The sequence below is a fragment of the Scomber japonicus genome, chromosome 15, assembly GCF_027409825.1.
Source record: "Scomber japonicus isolate fScoJap1 chromosome 15, fScoJap1.pri, whole genome shotgun sequence".
NCBI lineage: Eukaryota > Metazoa > Chordata > Actinopteri > Scombriformes > Scombridae > Scomber > Scomber japonicus.
In genome coordinates this window covers 8,806,936-8,830,552 of record NC_070592.1, presented here as the reverse complement: position 1 = coordinate 8,830,552, position 23,617 = coordinate 8,806,936, and the positions used below count along the sequence as shown (strand labels likewise).

Here is a 23,617-nt window from a genome sequence, read left to right as displayed (position 1 = left end):
TTTAGTGTTATGTGTAGCCCTTTGATTCAGCGTTAGAAACATCAAAAATCTTTCTTTATGGAGCTTTTAGTACACTAAACAGACATAGAGCTGACATTTTGAAGGCAGTCTGGGTTTCCTATCAAAGTGATGGCTTACATTGTATAATGCAGGTCAGTGATGGACAGACACTTAAATAGAATAAGCATCTAAAAGTCAAAGTATGAAGCATGATAGCATTAAAGACACCACTTGATACAATGAATACTGTAACACTTTTATTTATGACTTTACACTTCTATACAAAAAAATGAGTTTGATATAATTCCTCTTTCTGTTACAAAATGTCCACAAAAGCAGAAGCAGAAGTGCTTTTGTAGCAGACAGGCTGCAACTTTCAGTTTAGACACCGTAACACATGCAGTATCTCTTTTCCCTTTATCTTCCTGGTCTGATTAAGCAGACATTCCTTTTTTAGATCGAGGTCTTCTGAGTAATACACATGCACACACACACACTGTTACTTTTCTCCTTTGTGGCTGATTTTGCTGCCTTTATTTTACAGTTATGATATCAGCTGTCCCTGCAGATTACTGCCTTGGATGAGCTTTCTATTGCTTTGCTGTGGGTAATTTCCATTTCATGACAGAGGAAATGACGCTCACACCTTGATTCCTATGTCGTATCCACTCATGTTGACATCTATCCAAGGCCCAAAGGCACGGGGAAGTCATTTTATTTTTATATAAATGGACTGTTAATAGGATATTAGTGTTAGTAACAGTCTTAATATTTTAAATAGCATTTCCCTGTCCCCTTTTATTTTTCTAAATATATATGTTGTCCCCTTATTTTTTGCATACCTGAAATTTATTGTCAAACAAAAAAGACACTGAATATATACCATTTGGTGTGCATAGATATCTATAAAGTGCAAATAGCATTTGGTTAACAAGCTTGATAATGCGACATCCCTGTTTGTTTATGACTTGATCCAGTCTCTGAAGTATGTAGAAGAAAAACAAAGTCTATCTCTGACAACAGTTCTCTTTCTTCTACATGATTTTCCAGTTTGCTCCTCCGTCACACATTTATGACAAATCCATAGCAAACGATGCATCCACTGGAATTTCTTTCATTCCCAGCGGCTTGGTTTTAAGTCCTCAGCTGCCCTGGTGGGGGGCAGTGTTTCTGTTGAGCTCTACTTCTCATCCACCACAATGATTTCTTCAGGGATCTTCTCCTCTGAGTTGGAGCGCTCCGACAGCTTGTCCAGGTACTCCATGTCGTCGAAGCGCTCGGCAACACACTGTGCTGTCAGACGGGCCTCCGGGTCGTGGTCCCAGCACTCGTCTATGGAGGCGCACACCAGCTGGATGCCCTGCAGGGGGAGCAGTGGAGCACAGATGTAATCAGTCAATAATACTGACTTGAGGCAAGACTGACAAGAATATTATCATGCCCTCAAGCTGAAAGTCTATGAATGTTAATGTTTCTATGTGTTTCCATCTGTGTGTCAATCTGTGTCTGTGTAAAAGAAAAAGATGGGGTCATGAATAGAGTACAACACACCAGAAATATAGATGGAAACTCTTGTGAGCAGGTGCACACTGTGTTTGTTTGACTGATTGTTCTGATCCCCTTGCCTACTTTATGATTTGTTTAAACAGAGATTGCATGTCAACTTTTTGTGCTAATTGATTAAAAACAGTTTAGGTATATGCACCAATAAAGCGCATGATATGTACTGTAGGGCTGTAATTAACAATTACTTTCATTATTAATTAATCCACAGATTATTTTCTCTATACGTTCATTAATTATTTAGTCGATGTTATAAAATGTTATAAAATACTGAAAAATGGCATTCACAGTTTCTCAGAGGCAACAGTGATGAATTAGCTTGCTTTGTCTGGCTAACCCTAAAAATGTTAAGATATTCAATTAACTGTCATATATGAGAAGGAACAGCTTCACATTTAAGACGCTGGTATTTCTCTTGAAAAATGATTGAAGCAATTAAATTAATCAAAATAATATTTTCTGACCGCTGATTAATTGATTAATTGTTGCAGCACTAATGGCACAATCTTAAAGTGGGTTCAGCTTTATTACCTAATCTCCTCACTAGACAACTAGTTTTAAGATTGACTTTAGTTTTATTCTCCCTAAGTTACATTTAACTAAATCACCACACACAAACAACTAGGGCCAGTTATTCTAGCATAAAAACCTGTTAACATTGCACACAGTGAAAGTAATGGGAGGGTAAGAGGGCCCAGCGGCTCCTAGCAAATTAATCCAGGCATGTCTGTGCCACACTGTGCACCTGGGGTGAGGAGGTAAGTTTGAAATTTTGAAGTCCTCAAATAAGTGCATGGACCAAGAAAATAACACAATATGAGATTAATTGAAGTAAAAATCCACCTGCGTTTGCACCTTTGCCTTTCACCAGCATGAAAATAGAGCCAATTATTTTCAAGGTGACTATAATTTATTTCTCAACAGGTATTGAAAGGACTTTGTGAAACTAAATGGTCTTAAAGTAACCTCAACCCACAGGACATCATAAAGTTTTCAAACTGGAGTTAAAATGTCAGGTATGTACGTGGTGCGTGTGTGTGTGCATGTGTGCGTGTGTGTTGCCTCTTACTGTGTGGTTGATCCAGCTGTTCGGGACCTCAGGTCTTCCTCGGTCTCGGAGAACGCTGTCCTTCATGCTCTCTACACATGGGTGCTCCCTCAAGTTCCCAAAGGGTGGCTCGTACTCTTTCACCTCTGCACGCGAACACACACACAAACGAGAGAAAGGAACAAAAAAAAAAAAAAAAAATGAGCCTGTGACCTTATCAAAAAAAAGGTGAGCTTTGGTTGTTTTATACCAGCAATAAACTTTCATTCACATTTACTGGAAGATGCAGCTGTGGCTACATCAGATGGCAGTGCCCCCACAGCACACACACACATCAACATCACCTCTCAAAGGATTCAGTGTACGCTCTAAATTAGAAAAGCAGGTTGCAAAACTTTAAATAGCACTGAGGCAGCACAAACAACTAAAGAATCCTGCGCTGCTGATAGAGGGGCCGAGGGGGAGATTTGCTGAAGAGAAACACTTATTATTATCACATTTTTACCCTCAGCATCAATGGGCTTAAAGTATCTCACCAACGCAGCTCTGGCTTTGTGTCAGCTCTCTTACACAACAAAATCCAGAGTGCTTGTCAAAGGCAATTTACCAGTTTTACTCAGGGCAAAGATTTCAAAGCATTGGCGTGGAAGATAAGGAGTCTGGAGACAGTGGGTCAAGAGTTAGGGTTTCCAAAGAAAATGTATCTTTACATGAATTAATACATCCATGGAGTAAAACAATAAATCACATTCCAATTGGCTTTGGAGCTTGAAGCGTTTGTATAATAAAAAAACACAAGTTCCAGGGAATCCACCAAGATAAGAGAAGTCTGATGAGGCACATGACCGTGTGAGGAATGTTGAGTGATTAAAAAGAGGACCGAGAGATGAAATAGCAGTTTGAGAATCACACAAAAAAAAAGTCCACAAATAACATCTTGACAAAAGCAGACAGAAACTTTCTAACAGCAAACAGAGGAAGACAAAAGAAAATCAGCTTTCTTTTTCTTTTCTTTTTTTTGTTAGGCTGCCTTGAAAACTTTAAATTGACTGTCACTGTTGACTGTAGCTGAACACAATGATGCCTCTCAGATGTTGCATGGAAACCTTTTATACAGATTGGAGTACATTCAGTATGTTGCTTTTGGTTTTTTCTCACACTGTGACTCTTAACCTGACTTTATACCAGTTAACAGTCCCTTGATTGCGTCATTATTACACAATTATGTTACTCAATTAGTCGGAAATATCGTGAGAAAAAGGAACTACGGTCAGCAATGATGATGTCAATCAAATACAATGAAACTGATATTTCTGATGATGATGCAATAAAAAACTCCCTAGTTGCGATTTAATGTTTAATAAGACATAAACTATTGAGGCTGTTAGAGATTGTTTATGGTTTAGTGGTGTTTCTGCTTTTATTTAGTCTATTGCAACTTTGGTATTTTCTTTATACGTTTCACTTTCATTTCATTGTCACGTCATCTGTTTCCGTTGTTGCTTCTAGAGCTGCATCCAACGCAGAATTCAGTCGAATTGGATTTGACTATTCAATACAAGGTTTTGACTATTCCAGCACTTGTTCCATTTTTTAATTCTTCCATATAGATATTTCAGAATTTCCATTGGCATGAGTTTCAGTGATGATTCAAAAAGACTCATTTAAAAATCAATAAAATGCAGCTGCAGATGATGCTAGATTTAATTGTGGTCTATTTGAATACATACTGACATACTGTTGAGATACTGTGTGGATTTATCAGAATAATGAAGCTTAGGGTAGGACACATGTATTTCTGTTTCAATGAAGCTTAGGGTAAAGCCTTTTTTCCTTTAAATTTTAAAACCAATGTGTGAATGAAACAGAATTGATGGGAATGGCTGCTATGAAACAACATCTCTTTCTCAACAGGAAGGAGCCAATTTCTCCATTTCTCTTTAAACGACTATTTAAAAAACGACTAAATCAATCTAAACAAAAATCTGAGTTGACTGAGGGGTCTCAGACAGATGACGTGACTCACTGACTTTCAGGAATCAGCTCTGGTTGCTTTGTTTATCTTTTCTAAGTGTGCAAATCTTACTCATTGTGTAATTATGACAACGTATTAAACCAGACTTTAAATACACACAGACACAACCTGAATGAAAAGTGCATCACAGGTTTGTCCGGTATTTCCCTGTACGTAAATCTGGTCCTCACCGTTTACTTAACTGAGCCAAGCAAACAACAAAGCAGTGCCAGACAAGAGTCAACGAGCTCTGGAGTTACTCACCCTGTCTCGAAGGCAAACATGTTGTCTCGAGTAAACTGACACGTCTTGTATAAAAGACTATTGCCAAAATGAAATGAATTAAGGAATGAATTATCACTGTCCTAAGTGTCGATCAGAGTAAAATATTGAAGTAGACCAAACATGTCAGAGGAGTTTCATTTCTCTATTTGAAAACATGTTGAAAAGCAGCTTACAGGACGTCGTGAATCCTCCAGACAGGAATCGGAGGCTTCTGGGAAATGTAACTCTTTTCAAAAGGCTGAAATGTCCTATTTTTTTTTTTTTGCAAGAACAGTTCCTCTGCCTTGGTGTAAAAAACTTTAACACATCCCCACCCAACTATCAGTCAATATTTAAGATCAAAGGAGACAGATATTTCTTTTTGTTTTGACAGGCTAAAGGGAGAGTAGAAGTGCGTGCTAGACTGCAAATCTACTATGTAAACTGTTGGGCAAACATGTTTATGTGTTCATCCACAAACAATAGACCCAAAAATATATGAAATCATACTACTGAGCACTTTGCAGGGTAAACAAAACCGCGTATTCCTGCACAGAAAGATTGGCCAATCCTCTAAAAGCAAAGATGTTTTTTTTTTTAATACAGGCAAAACCTTAAATTAAACTCTGAACTAGCAAAAGCTTTTGAAAACACAACACAGGGCGAGTGAGGAATGCTGTGGTTTGCAGAAGTCACACACTGCATATTGACAAGATTTCTGCAAAGCAATACAGTCTAACAAGTTCAGCACAGTAACTGGGGGGGGGGAACTTACACTATGTATCCTACGACAGCTGACATGTAGTGATTTGAAATTTGCAATGCAAGCACAAATTTCATCCTTAATGTCTATTTTTCATGCCAGGTGTCAGGCATGTCTGTAGAAACTGCAGCCAGGAGAAATTCAGTTAAAATGAGTAACAACAGCAGAGTAGGGAGACTTTTCAATTAGTGTCACCCTTCAGGAGCTGTACTGTACATCCATGACAGTATTATCAAGTCTCTATAGCTAATGACTGTCTACCCTCAGCAATGTCTTCCATACAATGGCCAAACGCTGTGCTACATATTGATATATCAACTATTAACTTGTTATATTTAGTTGGAAATGCTCAAAATAAGCAGCAAGCTAAAATAAAAGGGGGAGGAATACTTGAACTATCTTAAAGTTGACACACTTGAAATGTTTGATATACTTGTCCTGCTAACAATTCAAGCTAGCATTCTGTCCACTTATGCTCAACAAAGCATAAATAAGGAAAAAACTGAACAGAAATCCTTCCACCTAAACATATAAATAATGCAGAAAAACAGATCCACACAGAGTTTCAACATGCACGTGGTAATAAATTAGTAATGTGATCACTGGAACTTTGTCTGTTTCCCAAAAGTCTATCTGCGTCTCTGCTACAGCACAAACCCACTCCCTGCCTCCTCTGCTGGTTTTCATTAGGCTGCGGTGGCTGTCACACTTGTTTTGTGTTCCTCGCAGGTTGTTAAAGTCATTTAGTACAGATCAACACACACATACACACACACACACAGATATCATGCATGAACGTTACACATTAGCAGAGCTTACTCTTGGAAATATGGCATCAACTCAGCCTGGAGGCTTACACTACTATTAACTATAACTGACACATGCCCTAACCTTCACCTAACCCCATTAAAGAAGACCAAAACCATTTTAGCTCATGCTGGATGCAACTTCACTGAAACCAAATTGGACACACACATTTTTATCCCCAGTCAAGTGGTTTCAAGTCCAAAAGTTGTCCTCAAAAGAGGATTATACCCCCCCCCCCCCTCCACACACACAGACTGTTGGTATAAAGCATTAGGCTCTGCCTGTCTGTAAAAGTGCAATCAATAGAAGATGTGCAACAACACAGACTGAGTAATTTGAGGTTTTGATGAATCTCAGTGGTCTTGGTCTGATCACTAATGGAGGATGTTTTAGTATTTTTGGGAGCATGAATAAGTGAACGAGTCAGTGTATGTGTGTGTGTGCCAGCATGCAAATATCTATAATATGTGGGTTTACATGCTAGACTGATGAATATGGACATGCGTGCCAACTGATGGGCTACCATGATCATGTTACTGTTATGAGTCTGCAGCAGGAGTTAAGTTCCTAAGTGAAAAGTTAGAACATGTGTTTCCATATTGAAAGTGTATTTTCATGTTTTAAGACTTCAAGCGTATCACAAAATGCTTGCAATGTTGTTTTTTTCACTGAGTGAGAAGTTTGCACAAAAGTAGTAAGAAGTTTGCACAGCCAAACAAAAAAGCTTACCCCAATCCTAACCAACTCATGTGTAACCCTAACTTTAACCTAACATCAATTCACACCTTACCCCCAACATTACACAGGACCTCAGAAATGACCTTTTGCCTCATTAGAACTGGGCTTTAGGCATGATTCATGCTGGTCCCAACAAGATTGGTGTTTATAAAAAGGTCCCCATGAGGTAACAAAAATGTGCACGCGCACACACACGCATGCACACACACATACAGTATATACAGTACACATCAGGCTTTCAGGCCCTCCAGTCCTGAAGGGGCTGATCGTCTGACATCTGGAAAGCAGCTGCCCTAACCTCTCCTCCTCTCCAGTCTAGCCCAACCTTTCCCTCTAGGGACTAAAGGCATTTCTCTGTCTGCAGCTCCATGTTCAACGCCACTCCACTATTATCCCCCTACTTAGCCCCACCCGCCTGAGGAACGCCCTCATAGTCTTTCCAAGCCCTAAATCTGGACTGGCTAAATTATACAGGAGAGACATTTTAGGCAACGGAGGCAGAGATAAAAAGGCCTGAGCCTCGAATCCAACTTTTCCTTCTCTCGAAAGAGTGCTTATCATGCCATTTCCCTCTCACTCGAACTCTTCCTCTGCCTTTGTAGTCTGTGAAGATAAAGAAAGCAAAGTGATGGCTCATAGCTGGTTGTCTGGCGTTGTCGACGGCTGTGTTCCCCTCGCTTGGCAGATCTCAGATCAGACCACGGCCTCGGGAACTGTGACAGAGTGGCTATGTGGCTGCCTGCCACTGAGAGCTGATCAGACATCGTTGATCAGACATCTGTCTTCCACAGACGCACAAATACACACAGGTGGCATCTTAGACAAGAGGCAAGGAGGGCTTTACCCCAGTCATTATAACGATGCCCTGAGATGTATCACTCTGTGTGTGTGTGTGTGTGTGTGTGTGTGTGTGTGTGTGTGTGTGTGTGTGTATGCGTTCATATTTTGTCTCAAGGGAGGTGACTTCTCAGGGTGTCATGAGTGACTCACAGACCTCCAGTTATAACTTGACAACTGCAGGAAAAAACAGGAGACTACAGTAGCAGCATGAAAGCATGGAGCTCGTTAAGTGTATTTTATAAACAGATCAGAGACCAGCAGCATGAAAGCATGAAACTCTTAAACTGCTCTCTGTAAACACATCAGTTTTACACTCATGGTGCTCTGATTTCAGAATCAATACCAGATCTCTGCCAGTGTACCAATCTACGGCAATTTTTTTGAGCTGCCAGTGAAGCAAAATCAAATTACTGCATCTCATTTGCACAGCTTATTCTTTCCACCTTCCTCAGGGTCTATCAAGGGAGGACACTTTAGCCTGTCAGTATGATGAGAACGTCTCTTTAAGTTTTGGGCCTTAATGAACCTAAGATTTCACCCCTCTGCTCATCTCATACCAAGTGCAGAAGAGGAAAAAAGGAGATAGAGATATACAGTACAGAGAAACACAAGAGCTGAACCCAAGCAGCTTCTGTCTATAATCTCTATTCTGGTCCATGGGTGGGACAGGATCCCCTCTGCTTCCCCTCTTCTCCAGTAAATCTACACTAGTCTGTCCTCCTTGTCTGTCTGTGCCGGCATGAGTAAAGCTGGATGGCTGTCTACGGTGCCGCGGTGCAGTGGGAGAGTAATTAACTGCTGCCTCACCTGCCTCAGGGAAGGAGGAAAAAGAGAGACAGAGAAAAAGCCAGACAGACAGTGGGGGGGGGGGGGGGGGTGAAGAGAAGTTGAGACTGTGTCAAGTTTATACGCAGAGAATGACAGAGTGTTTCTGTGCAAAGATATTCAGTGTTTAAACGTTCCAAAAATAATATTTGCTTCTTTTTTTTTACACTTTTTTGAGATCTCAATGCAAAAGTATGCAAGTGAAAGTAGGATGGTAAGAAATGAATGAAAAGGGGATAGGATGGTAGGAATATGTGCGGAATGAATCACTCTGTTGTCCCTCAAATCCCTCAAGAGGAAATCAAGAGAAGCCACATCAACATCTGTCCAGTGAGCCTGAATCCATGTAGTTCATTACTACTAACATGCATCCTGTCTGGTTCACTCTCAAAAAGACAGTACCCACAAAACATCCTCATACAAAGAAGACATCCATACTTACAAAGTTAACTTCAAACACACACACACACACACACACGCACACACACACACATAGACACACACACACAAAAAATAGTCTGTCTTGGGACTTCGCTCTTTGCAAAACAGGAAATAGTCTATTTTCTTTTCAAACATGTACCCACAGGGCACACATATTATTGCTGCTGGGAAGGAAAAGCAAGGGGGATTGTGGGTCACTTGGCCATGTTTTTTGTCTTCACAGGGCTCTTGGGCAGTGTAACCATACGATATACTTCAACTTCAACCCCCCCCCCTTTAAAGGAGACACATTTATGTCCAAAATCAGTTTTCAATCATTGCTCTGACACAATAGAGACAGGACCAGTCACAGAAATAAGTCGGTCCACAGAGACACTTAGAGGAAGTGAAAACAAATGACTGAGTGTCGACATGAAATACTGCCCCGTAGTTTTCTTTGAGATAATCACCCATTTCTATTATTTGCACATATCCTGGCCTTGTTTTTGTTACAGAATGACAAACAGAAAAAAAAAATAGTACATTAGTAAAGTGGAGGCTGATCCTTGAGACTTCTACAAGATAGATTGTGCTCTTTGACACACACAGATTTTGTTCCCACAGTGATTAATGGGATGTGAACGACACACACACACACACACATACTGTAGAAGCCCTGTTACACAATGTCACACGTCCAAGTGAACTCAAGGTGGACTTGGTCACTGCACACCTAATTGGTAAAGTCGTCAATGTGCTTGTACTCCTCAGAGGTCAAATGAGCTGTGGAGGCATTTTTTTTGTTTTTACTGTATTTCTAAAGAATACTTACACGGGCTCCAAAGGGAATTTCATCAATCAGTGCTTGTATTGATTTCCTTTAAACGCAACAACCCAGGCTAATCTCTAATTTACCAAGGAAAACCTAGTTGTCTCTATTATTAACTAAAGGTCACAGTGATGTTTACTGTGTACACTGGGGGGCATGATGTTACTGGTCCACCACAAATAATCAATCATAATAATAATAATAAAAAAAAAAGACAATATCTCAGGTGGGTGCTCAGAGCAGCAAGGTGCACAATATTGATTAAAGGAATAGTTCTACACTTTGAGAAATACGCTTATTCTTGCCGAGCGTTTGGCGAGAAGATCGAAACCACTCTCATAGTTGTCAAGTTGTGGTTGTACGGGGGGTTATGTGCTGGACAACTTCTCGGCCAGAAGTCTCCGCAGGCTCACTGGCAAACTCACGGTGACGACAAGACCAAGACCACAAAATTGTTGTTTTTACTCTTTGCTTTTTGTACAAAACAAACATGTAAAATATAAAATAAAAAGATATAAAATGTTAGTTGGATAGGTTCAGAAGTGTTAGTAGGTGGATTTTAGCACCATTGAACAGGGCTACGCTAGCTGTTTCCCCCTGTTTCTACTCTTTATGCTATGCTAAGCTAATTTTCTCCTGGTTGTAGCCTCAAATTTAATTAACAAGACAGTTGTGAGAGTGCTCTTGAAATATGTGGAAGAACATATTTCCAAAAAATTATTTTAAGGAGTCGCTCTTCAGGGGCTGTTTCAGTGTCTACTGTATATCTACTGTAGCCTCTCAGTGACTTCAGGCCTACTGTTCTCTGGCTGTCCCAGTATTTTAACATCTGTCTGAAGAGGGGTAACTTACACATTTGCATCTTTAAATCCACTATGTAGAGGCCTTAAACTGACTTTGGCCTGCACACTAGTTTGTCTTGTTGTCTACATCCTCCAGCTGCATTACACTGAAAATATGTCTGTAAAATCTATAATTGAAAAAGTTCAATCCTATCTTATCACAGATTTTATTTATTCATTTAATCCTTCAGTAATGTGTTTTTTTTTGAACAAATGAATAATTCATTTACTGCCTAATTTATCAGTTTATAAGTTGCTCAACCTAAAAAGATACAATATTTTGATAAGGTTTCAGTGGAGGTTTGATATCTCATGGTCTAAATGCTGTTTAGCGTAAGTATGATGAAACTGTTTGGACAAAAAATAAACCCGAAATAGCCTGCAGCTTTCATTCAAATCTACTGCATTAACTATCACATTCAGAGTCTATCATCACAGCTCTTCTCTGTCTCAATAGTCGTGAGTCATGTCTTACCCCCAATAGCGCTACACCTGGAGATGATCTCCCACAGTACGAGAGCCATGGAGTAAACGTCGGCCTGTTTGAAAGACTCAATGTTTTCCAGGTTGATTCTGGACTCCAAGACCTCTGGAGCCATGTACCTGGCTGTTCCCACCTGTGACCAAAGCAGATCAAATGTAAAAATGTTATTTAAATCCTTGATACCAATGACAGAAACTATAAGGGAGTGTATAATATTTTTTTATGTGGCCTCATCATTGTGCAACAGGTAAGGCGAGCTGGTAAACCATGATATTTTCAAGCAATTACAGTAATGCATTTTCACAATTAAATGGGAGTTGTTGCGAAAATCTCAGGCTAATTACACAATCTTCACAGTAGCAGTTATTTACCTGCCTTGATCAAGTGGACAGGTGGTAATTTTGTGGTGTATTAAGATTTCACATTGACATTTATTTAAATCAAAACATACTTAATGTTTAAAATAATTGGAAAAGCAAACTCGGAGCTCGACAACACATCGCTCGTCATAACGCAATTACCACCTCTGAAAATGTGTTCGCTGCTGCTTCCGTTCGAATGCATTAAGAACATTACGATGCATTAGATGTGCTGAGCAGAAAAGGGTGATGCCGTTTCATAATGAGTCATTTTCAACTGTCTGAAACAGCTCTGGCTTGTTACATCAGAAGAAATGAGTCCATTAAGAATCAAACAAGCCTGTTTTGTGTTGTGACTATAATAGACTGGCAATCTAAGAACACCTACAGAGCTATTTCTATCCACACTGCCAAGATACAGAGAGGGCCAGATGTTAAGAGATGGTGTCACTGATGAGGAAGAATGATCAGAAATGAAAAGTTTGACTGATAGCAAGGCTCTTTTCAGGGTCTGATAAATGTCATTGAAGAAATAAATGGCCATGTCTAGTGTAGAGATTTTTTTTTTTAATCTCTGAAGGGATCAAGAACCAAGGGAATCCAAATAAAAGCTCATATTTAGGATTAGAGGGATTTACCTGTCCACTGTTGGCCAGCTCATCCACAGACAGAGTGTTGTCCAGGCGAAGCGCGAGGCCAAAGTCACACAGGCAGCAGGTCAGGTCACTTTTCACTAGTATGTTGGAGCTCTTAATGTCCCTGTGTGCTATAGGCACCTTATAGCGACCGCATGTGGTGTGGTCACTGTGAAGGTGTGCCAACCCACGGGCGAGCGAACCCCCAAGGAGCCACAGGTCATGCCAGTTGATAATATGGTGAATCAAGTACTCCTGAAGATTTCCTCTTGGCTGGTACGCTGTAATCAGCCAGTACTGTCTCTGCACTTTCCTCTCCTCTGCTGTCAGGAAATGAAGCACATTGTCATGTCTCAGGTCTGCGTCAGAGAATATTTCCTTCTCACTCTTCCAGGAGGCGTATTCCTCGTATGAGAAAATCTTAACAGCCACAGTCTCAAAGCCCTGCTCCTCGCTGACCGTGGAGCCCTGCTTCAGCTTGGCTTTGTAAACTTCCGCAAAGCGTCCTTTTCCAACCTGGACGTCCAGTTCGATGGGCAGCAGCTCAGTATTATGGTTGAGGTTGTTGGCGTGCGTGGAGCTGCTGTCCGAACCTTCGTCATCTATCATGATGTCGTGATCGCTGAAGTCCATCGGAAGGCCTTTCTTGCGCCTGGAGCTGGCTCGGCGCTGGCGGTAGACCCGATAACAGTAGAAAGAAGTGATGACGAGGACGGCCACAACCAGAAGTGGAACCAGGCTCACTAAGATGACAGCCACCACCTGGGAGTCCATGTCTGAGGGGCCAAAAAGGCAAAAATGTCAGGACAATGAGACAAAAAGCGAGAGATTCTATCTTCCTCTTGTATTTTTCTCTCTGCTCTGTGAGTGATCTAAGCTCTTTAAAAGACACTATATCTCTCCTCTTGTGCTTTTTTGGAACTGTCATAAACAGGAAATGATTTGTCTGCTCTAATAAAATGATATAAAACCCAAATTCTGTCTCTGCAGATTATATAAACATCTAGCCAAGTGTAAAGTAATATTGTCTGAGCAGCGGAGGAACCTGACCCTCCCCTGTGGAATGTCTATAAGCATAAGAAAGCTAAAGTTAGAGACTTGGCCATAAATGCAAACCACTCGAAAACCATGACCCAGTCGACCACATATTGTGTCTCTTTATAGTTTATATCTTCTTATAATTTGGGAGGTGGTGTGTCTGGGTGCTACGGTTTTGGCCAAGAGCGAAAGTTTATGCTTGTGCTGTGTTTATGGTTCAGTTTCTAAAGCTGCAGCCGTAAAAGAAGACCTATAAAAAAACAGTATATCTCCAGACACAACATACAAAATGAGAAAAGCTTTGGTTTGATGAGTTCTAAATTTAATCATTTACATATCGTCTCGTCTTGCTGTTCTGAGTAAGTGTATTTCCAGTTTAAAATTCACAGCTTCTACTGACCTTAATTTTTAAATCTAGTTAAAGTTTATGGTTGCAAAGTGCGAGTTAGAAATAGGTTTCACCCAGAAATGTGTTTACTATACACAAGGCCAGATGGATGAATCAAAAACCCAATGAATTTAACTTTAGAAGCTAGATGTGAGAAGCGGAGGTGGTAGAAAAAGGGAGGAGGACGAACCTAGCTGACTCCTCAGTCAAGCTCTCTGGTTCCCTCTTTTTTTTTTTTCCTAAACAGGAAACCACATGTCTGAAATCCTCAACATGGCCTCAGCCAGTTTGTTTTGATTTTTGCAGAGTGAGAAACTATTCCTCACAACAAACCTGTCACTGTGCCTCCTCCAGGCCTCTCTCAGACAGTTTGGGTCAGAGCCTCACTTCTAGTATGAAATATTGAACATTCAGAAGAATATGTGGTAGAGGAATTGTCAATATGACGACTGTGCCACTAGTTAAACCACTTTAATTTAACATTTACCTCAGGTCCTACCAATGTTTTAGTTTTTAAGTATTGTTTATAAACTTAATGAATATTAAAATTGTATTACACAATGGTTTCCAGAGGTATAGCACTCCTAATAGACATTTCACAACAACTGATTTTAGTTTCCCAGCCCATCAAATTATGCATGTGTAATGTATTTTATGTACTTTATGTATAATGTCTGATTGATTCAACCAGGCACACTTTTGCACTTCAATCTGCACTTCAGGTATCCTCTTTCTTGCTATAGTTTTAAGTCTTAGTCCCCAACTAAGATACTGTCCATGTAGGAGTAAGAGGCAACTGTGCACCTGAAACCACAGCTGATGTAAAATGTTTAATACATATACAGATTTAATCATGACTAAATGTTAATTAAACTAATTAAACAATTTTTTATTTGTCTAGTATCACATTTCTAGGTCTCCTTTTTACAGTTATTGGTATTTTCAGTCATTTTTATGACTGTATTCTTGAAAAAAAAAGTTCCCACAGGGAACTAGATGTTAAGCAGGGGGTTTACTGTCACTATGGCAACATGAGCATATTAAAACTTGTGTATGATAAAAGTATTTCCTCTAATTCTATTTAGTACTGAATTGAATGTTTATTGCATTGTACAAGAATTAATGAGAACCCTTTTTTCAGACTATGTTGAGAGGTTCCTTTTCTACATATTTACTGTACAGGTATTTTTCATTTCTACTGAAGCTCCTTTATTACAACACTGTCCTGTTTTAGTCGGTTTGCACAGACATTCTCTAGAGTGAGCGAATGTATTTCCATGACGTGGTCTGCACTGTGCAGATGCTTTCAATTTGGCTCTCTGTGCAGAGCCAGGTCTCGGAAATGTACCTCGGTGTTATTATTGCCTGGATGCTGTAGTCAAAAATAATATATCTGATTCCAGGGCCAGTGTTGTAACTGGAGCCTATAAGCCAGTGTCTGAAAAAGCTGTTTGTAATCATGTATCTGGAGAACATTACAGTGCACACGTGTTAGTATTCACGCATGAGGCCTTACATGACAAGCCGATAGGAGCTGGCACAATAATAATATGAGGTCGACCATGACTATGACGTTACCGTGTTATGTTGTACAGATGTATGAACCATAAAGTCACACTTCTTACATGCTTAATGTAAGAAGTGCTGTACTATTGCTCCACTGTGAACAGGAAAGTACTGATGCAAGATATGTGCAGTAGTAAGAGACTTATGTAACTGTGTAAAGCTGCACTAATCACTGTTTTTTATATTAACAATGAATGACTACAACTGACTACTGGCTTGTTATCACCAGCCCACAGAGAATTATCACCAGACTCTGCACTGTCCCTCACTTTCTCCGGAGCATTTTAGCGTCTTTAAGCTTTTTTTGTTTTGTTTCACTCTCCTACTTAACCCTCCTTTCATCCTCCCAGGTCAAATTGACCCCATCTCTTTTGACTGTTCCTTCTTTCCTTCCTTTCTTCCTTCCTCCCTTTCTCTTTCTTTAATTTTTCCTTCGTTCTTCCCCTCCTTGCTCCTTCCTCCCTTTCTTTTTTCCTCACTTCCTACCTTTCTTCTTTCTTTCCTTCTCTCCTTACTGCCTTCCTCTCCCCCTTACTCCTTTCTTTCCTTCCTTCCTTCCTTCCTCCTTTCCTTCCTCCCTTCTTTCCTCACTTCCTCCCTTCTCTCCTTACTCCCCCCCCCTACTCCTTTCTTTCCTTCCTTCCTTCCTTCCTTCCTTCCTTCCTTCCATCCTCCTGTCCTTCCTCCCTTCCTCCTTTCCTCACTTCCTTCCTTCCCCTATCCTTCTCTCCTTACCCCCCCTACTCCTTTCCTTCCTTCCTTCCTTCTGTCCTTCCTTGACCTGAGGACAACAGGAGGGTTAAAACACTTCTTAAAACAATTTTTAAAAACCTTTTATCAATGTCAACCCTCTGTTTTAGTCTCACAGATTCAATATGTTTTATCAATTCGGTCATTTACTTCACTCTTTTTTATCTTATTTAGTTGTTACACTTGTATTCTGTTTCATTTTCTGTACTTTTAATTGCCTGAATTTATTTAATCATTGTGCTGAATTGTTTTATCTGACTTTTCTCATGTAAAACACTTTTGAGTGCAGATAGATATTTCCTTCATGGGTTAGAGCTAAATGGGTGTGTATTGAGAGTTTATATTGTACTTATAGTTGTCATATCTCCAGAAACACAACAAATGAATGCTAATGTTGCTCCCTATGTGCTAGATGTGTGAATAATTGATCAATTACTGCTGCTTCAACTTACAGGAGTTAAAGAAGATTTTCTCATTGCACTCATCATCATTGCAGGAGCAGATGAAGAACTGTGAGCCCATGCCCTTTCTTTCTTTCATCTCACACTTGCTGTTGTTGTAATCCTCCAGGACCAGGCCGTACAGCTTGTGAGCTGGGTTGTGGCAGACTGTATCAAAGGTGACATTGTCATCTTTCTTCCTCCTTAGAAAGGGAAAGCACACAGAAAATACCACAGTTTATTGGGCTATGTTCGATTTGTAGTCTTTATTCATGACCCTTTTGGAGGGTTTTAAGATAGCTGTATTATCAAGCAACAAAGTGATGATGGCAGGTGTGCAGTTGTGCAAACAATGCAATATTTCAGCCGTACAGTGATAAAGTAGCGACTGTAAATGGCATATTTGTCTCTTTCAGCAGTCCACAGTCTCAGCATTATGTAAATCACTACAACTCAGAGGTCATGTTTACAAACAGCAAGATTTTGAGATATCATTGCAAACAGGAGACAAGGGAAAAACCTGAACTTGCACAAATATACATATTTAAATTTGACTTCCCTGCTGAGCAATGTTGCCTGCGTGGTTATGAGGAACATTTTAAAGAGGTGCTGCTGTCCGTGTGCCATTAGCTTTCTGCTAACCTCAGCTCATAACATGCCCGCTATGTTGCTAATATAATGAGAAACAGCGGTGCAGCCTTAAGCTTTTAACACCAACAGAAATGCTGCTTCCTGCAGCTTCCTGCTGCTTCTCACATTCAGAGTCAGATTCAGTGCGGATGGATGGTTAGGCATGATGTGCTGTCATAATCCAGCCAACTTTCTCCAGGAAGCTGACTGACAGAGTGTTCAAAGGTCATTTCAAGGAAGAATTTTTTAGGGCTTCAGGGAGGAAATTATTAACTCTGACGCATAAAGTCCACTGTGCCCTCATTTCCTCCATTTGTTTGAATATGTAGTATGACAATAAGGGAATGCTCATTTCACTAAAATTACACTTCACTATTGGGAATAACTATTACTTATCATAAGTGTATGTCACTGTCTTTTACTAAGATGGTAGTTTAAATGTAGTTTGGAAATACAGGTTTCATGTTTGGACTAGTGGACACTTACCAAATACTGACACACACGTCGTCATCATGTGGGCAGATGGACGTGATGTCACAATCCACCTTACAGCTTCCTTTACCATTGCAGTTGGTGGGTCGTACGTCACAGAACTTGCACAGCCTTCTTATCCTCATTATAGTTGCCTCTGGAGAAAGAGAGAGCAAATGAGAGAAGAAAGACGGTTGTGAATCTACTCTATAAAAACATAAAACAGACTCAAGCCCATTACTTTGTGTGCAATTGGATACTTAATGTATTGTTTAAACAGTCAAAAGTCATTTGAAATCAAATTGACTCAGAGATGCACAACACTTTCATCATGATCAACAACAGGGACATAAATGATAATATTTGCATGAAAAGCAAGACAAAAATTCATTTCATTAAAGAGTGCATGTCTTTTGGAATCTGCTTGTAAGTAGAAGCAGATAGTCAACATAACCACAAGAAAATCTGGACTATTTCTTCCTAGAGGGGTGGACAGATTTTCCCCCTGTGAAGTCTGAACAATAACAGCAGCGCTCAGTGGCATCCACCTCCTTTGGTCTTGTTCAGACTTGACTTTGCCGGCAGGCAGACCCATACTAGTGAGACAGACAGGATGATGAGTGCCTGTGGGTTTGATAATCATCTAAGGAGACAACTGACAGACAGACAAGAACAACAAACAAAGGAAACACGAATGCATCTCCTTGCCGAGGAGTCTCTAATTTGTCAAGCCAATGAGTCGACTCCCTGTCTTAAGAGGTGTTGTGCCAACTCTGTTCATGAATATAAAAGAAAAAAGAAAAGATGCCATTATGTATCAGTGCCGATGAATGTCTTCAGAGAGAAAAGATATGTGTGTGTGTGTGTGTGTGTGTGTGTGTGTGTGTGTGTGTGTGTGTGTGTGTGTGTGTGTGCCTATGCGTAGGTGAATATTTGTATTCTGTAGAAATTCTCCAACTGCTCTGAGTAGCTTGCCCTCATCATGAGCAAAGGCTATCACTGATGGAAATGAGATAGACAGCATGCTTCTGTTTGGCAGAGGAAAGAGAGACGGAACAACAAAGAAGGTGAACAATCCTTTTGCTCCTCTCTGATTTTCCTTTTCCAACAAGGGAGTGTTTCTCTTCACCGACATTACCATCACATAAAAAGTAAGAGTGGAAAGCGGATCTTGTGGCTATTTGAGCTAGAGGTCATTCTAAAAGAAGATTTTCCAATTTTTCCAGCATCAATCTAGACTCAGTAGTGGAAACATCATCAGAGAAAAATGTCTTTTACAGAGAACCACACTGGATTTTCTTTTAGTACATCAAGAGTTTGTAGTCACTAGTGTTGCAATGTAGGGGCAAAACTTTCAGAAGAGATATTGATAAGACCACTTGCTGCAAGTCTATTCAGATCTTTGGTTGTTACTTTATAGTGAGAAGCGAAGGACAAACTGAAATCAAAGTATCCTAAACAGCACCTCAAAGGAAGATGAAGTATGCAACAGCAGTTTCTTCTGTTTAACCACAAAACCGCATTTCAGACGATGTGCACAGGAAGTTGAACCTGCTCCTCGCACGAGAATATGTAACTTACCAAACCAAAAGAAAGAAAGTGGGTTAATTTCTACTGGCATACTGTAGGTGGTAAACAAACAGGTGCAGTGAATGTGTAGTACTGTAGTAGCTGTGGGTGGAAGATGGCAATGACAAGACTTTGTTTCACATCGCATGACCACAAAGACCTACGTTTTAACACTGGGAAGTGTAAGTGAAAGCAGACATTTCGACAGTGTCAGCCATGATGAAGTCTGCTGCTCAGTATGTTTGCAACTGACCGACTTCACACTGACTCGAGAAAAATGTGCTGCGTGCGTGTGTGTGTGTGTGGGTGAGCTCTTAACTTGGCACAAAAAGCCTACTGTGTCATTTCACCCAATCAGCAGGGTGGCGTTTGACCTCCGGCTTGCAGCAACAAAAATACTGTACAACCTGCAGCGTGAAAGCGTAGCAAATGGAGAGCACCATACAGTGCATCAATGGCATCCTGTTCCTGCAGCTTCTCAGACACTGCCAGAGTGACATACTTTCACAAGAACCTAGCAGGATATTGCAGACGGATATTGCTTTCTGGCTGCGTCTTAAAGCAAAGGAGCTCTCTCACAAATAAAAACATCTAAATATTAGACTTGAACTCCAGACTAAAAGTACTTGACAGTGCAATTTAAAAAAACTTTGCCCAGCGGGGGTTGGTGAGGTGTTTTGAAGTAAATCAGCAGTGATGGGATAGTCCATGCCTGAGTGCTGGTGGTGGGAAGGGTGGCTGAGCCAGAGTAATTATATCATTAGAGCAACTCCTCTGAAAGAGCATGTCATTTAAACCCAGGAGGCGGGCTATATGGAAGGGATGAATGGTAGTAATTGTCACCCAGGGCTACATATAATTGCAGAGAGGGGGAAAGAGGATTAGGAGCAGCCAAAGCCACTTGGTGCCGCTGGGACTGAGTCAGAGAGACAGTGGAAGGTAAAAACTGTGTCTTCCTCAGAGGGGGGAGTTGCACATCAAAAGATGGACATGGGGAGCTTTAAAGAGCTGTAAAGCACAACAGGTGATAGCCCTAAAAGAGATGAATGTAGGCCTATTCATGTACACATACATTAATATATAAGACAAACAAGTAGGTGTTGAAAGTAAGGGGGAAGAAAGGCATTTAGAGCTCCTCAGTTAGATAGTTTATGTTAAATGTAAGCGTATGTAAACACACAAAATACCCATTATTTGACAAGCATTCATAAAAGACATAGAAGCATTTGGTTTACATTGTAGCACTCGTTAAAACGTCTTATCAATGTCAATGAAATGACTTCTGCGGAGCTTCTCATAACTTTTTTTAGCGCCGGTGTAAAGTTGAACTCACCCGCCTCCTCGAGCAGAACACAACCAAAGAGTATCGTTCCACACCAAAAAACGGAAAACCGAAGTAGCTCCATTTAGAAACGGACTATACACTCCTCTCTTTCTCATTAATTTACCGAAACTTCGACAACGACATTAATATCCAAAAAGAGAGAGACTCCGAAACGCCAACTTTCTTCTTCTTCTTCTTGAGTTGCTCGCCTGTTGCTCCTTCACAGCTCCGGGTAGAGGCAGCAGAGTAAACACACATCAGGCAGGACTTGCCCTATATGACTCACACAGTATGTGGACCTTTCATGAAACAGGAAATCTTCAGAGGGGTTGGACAGTTTTTTGTTTTTTTTCTTCTTCTTCTTCTTCTTCTTTTTCTTCTTCTTCTTCTTCTTCTTCTTTTACTCAGTCGGGCTCCTGTGGCTTACAAAGTCTTGAACCATGTCATTAAGAGACTGAAAAACCCAGCAGAGTAAGACTTGAAATGACATGCTCAGAAATAGCTTAACCAGAAGTTTCACCTATAGGCTTAAGGCGTATGCAACACCCCCCCACACACACACCCCTACACCCCCCCCTTTCCCCATTCACTTCAGTGTATTCACACCTTTCAGATCTTATTTAGACTCTCTCATCTCTCTTTTATTTAATCTGTGGCCCCAGCTCAGCTCATTTTATCACAGAATTATAATTTTTACACACTTAGCAGCACGCTGGAGTCATTTAGGTGTCCATTTCTGTCACTAAATTACATTGCATGTTTTTCCTGGAGAGGTTCCAGGCTCAAAGTTAATCAAGGATGACATAAGAGGTGGTAAGAGTCACTCCATATCTCATAGTGTTGGTTTTTATTGAAGACACACAGAGGTTAAGTCCACTATAACACCCATAAATTACCCGTCTATTGCCGGGGCTTTTCAGACATGTGTTTTTGCTCTGCATACTCGAGCCGTGATGTCAGGTTTCAGTGCTGACCTTGTGACCTCAGAGCTTATAACTCTCCACACAGGACATCCACTCCTCCTTACGCCATCAGCTCACTGTGCTTTATTAGCTGCTCTCATATTGCTTTTGTTGAGCCAGTTTTTTAGTGTACAACATTTTTTTTATGTGTGAGGATACAAATGTGGGAGATAGATTTTTACCTGCCAGTGTGTCCACATGTTTGGGAGATTTCTTTTAGCCCATTCAACTGACCGTATTTCTACTTGTGGCTCAGGGGTCGGTGTGGTCGGTTGGGTGTGTGCATGTGTGTTTGCTCAAGTTTTGTATGCCAGGCAGGCATTCAGCACTGCAAGATGGGGTCCAAGCCACAAGGTGGAGATCCGACAGCGCTGTGAGGCCCAAAACGGCCATTCCCTGCTGACCTCAGCACATGTGGGATCCCAGAGGGTCACATAGGCGTCCTCCTCGCTGACCACAACACCCAAACAAACTCCTTTATACTTAAAGTTTATCTGCTCCATTTCAACAGGAAGCACACAACACTCCAGTGTGCCAAGAAAAGCTTATTTAAACATGATGATTTTTTTTTAGTGTTACTTCTTGCGGCTGTTACTTTTAGCTCCCCCCCCCCCCCCCCCCCCCTCCTGCACAAGTTTCTCAGTATGTCTCTTCCTTTGAACGTCTTTTTTCTCCACCTCATTGCACAAACACAGATAAACAAGCGCCAGGCAAACATCCTGAGTGGTATTATGTTCAATAGCAGGTGCTCGGCATTCCTGTAAACTGCTTTGGTTGAGTGGAAAGGCAAATAGAGCAACCTGATGACAAATCTCTGGACACACGCCTTGAGATAACACCGATGGCAAACAGGCTTGTGTTCTGCACATTACATTATTCTGAGATGTCAGTCTCTTTGCAGCTTTCTCTGCGTCTCTGTAGGAATAAAGTCATATCACAAGTACAGTGTGTCACCCACGCACAGGATTATATACATATACCACATGCACATTTCTTACACATCTTATAACATCTCAGCCCCCGCAGTGTGTGCCAACTGGAGATATGCCACAAAATGAGAGGGCATACTGTAATATTGAATCATAACTCAGCTGAGGTGGAACAAATATTGCAAAGTTGGAAATATGCTGAATCGCTAATAGAAACTGTGAACTTATGGCACTTTAAAAAAGACACTTGACAGTTATGAGAAAGTTCAGCTGTAATTGGTTTTGAATGAATTCAGATTTTGCTTAAAAACTGATCTGATGACAAAGAAAATGGTCTTTCTAATTTAAGGTTGCATGCAGTGCTACAGCTTTCCAACATGAGACTTAGCATTTTCAGTTCATAGTTTGTACACTGTGTTCTTGCTGCCTAAAATTATACATTTCAACGCATTACACAAGGGACGCCTCCCACTACAGCAGGTGATGGTTAAGCTCAAGTTCAGAGCTTTAGATTGTCACATGAGGCATGCAAATACTTACTTAACCCAATTCTAGAGCAGATTTTCTCATTTTATATTTATAGTATTGCAGATTGTATTTTTTTTTCTATCTTATGGAAATTTGAAGTACCAAAAGGGGCCAGGAAAACTAAAATATAAACACTTTATCTTTTTATTACCACAAAATCATTGTTGACATCGTAGCAGCATGAAGTTGGGGAGGTGTCAGTGAGCTAACAAGTTTCAAAACCTTCTCTGCTTTTGAAGAAGTTCAGTCTTAAAAGCACATGATATATGTCTCATCATCCAATTTTGGCAGCCTGGTAATATGCCTTTAATTTGCTTGCCTGCTCTAATTACCATTGCCCTCTTTCATTGCCAATTGGCATTAGATTTTTTAGCCACTATTGCAAGATTAAACATCACAAGGCAATCTTTACTGTCAAGAGGTTGGAGAGGATGTCACACGTAAAGCAGATCAGATTCATCAACAAAAGAAGTCTGCCTTTACACTGGCTTGTTGGACGTGACTGATTTATAAATAATTTGTCTTGTAGGTGCTTTGGAACAGTTATCTGAGCGTACTCGCTGTCAACTCAACAAGAGAAGGTTCACTCAC

At 40.5% G+C, this 23,617-nt stretch overlaps 1 protein-coding gene across 1 annotated transcript; it reads right to left on the bottom strand.

Moving 5' to 3' along the window:
* Positions 1–242: 242 nt before the first annotated feature.
* LOC128374331 (TGF-beta receptor type-2-like) lies at positions 243–20,788 on the bottom strand. The gene is made up of 7 exons (XM_053334618.1): positions 20,617–20,788; positions 17,730–17,871; positions 16,626–16,816; positions 12,435–13,207; positions 11,429–11,570; positions 2,633–2,757; positions 243–1,360 (listed from the first exon to the last, which is right to left on the bottom strand). Exons 1-7 carry the CDS (start codon positions 20,687–20,689, stop codon positions 1,181–1,183), a joined length of 1,626 nt encoding a protein of 541 aa, XP_053190593.1. The 5' UTR covers positions 20,690–20,788; the 3' UTR covers positions 243–1,180.
* Positions 20,789–23,617: the final 2,829 nt, after the last annotated feature.

Excerpts from the sequence above, each read along its gene's own strand:
- LOC128374331 (XM_053334618.1), bottom strand. The coding sequence starts at position 20,689 with ATGGAGCTACTTCGGTTTTCCGTTTTTTGGTGTGGAACGATACTCTTT. Across the intron at positions 16,817-17,729 it reads GACGTGTGTGTCAGTATTTG|GAGGAAGAAAGATGACAATG; the intron begins GTAAGTGTCCAC and ends TCCCTTTCTAAG. Across the intron at positions 13,208-16,625 it reads GAAAATCTTCTTTAACTCCT|ACATGGACTCCCAGGTGGTG; the intron begins GTAAGTTGAAGC and ends TTGGCCCCTCAG.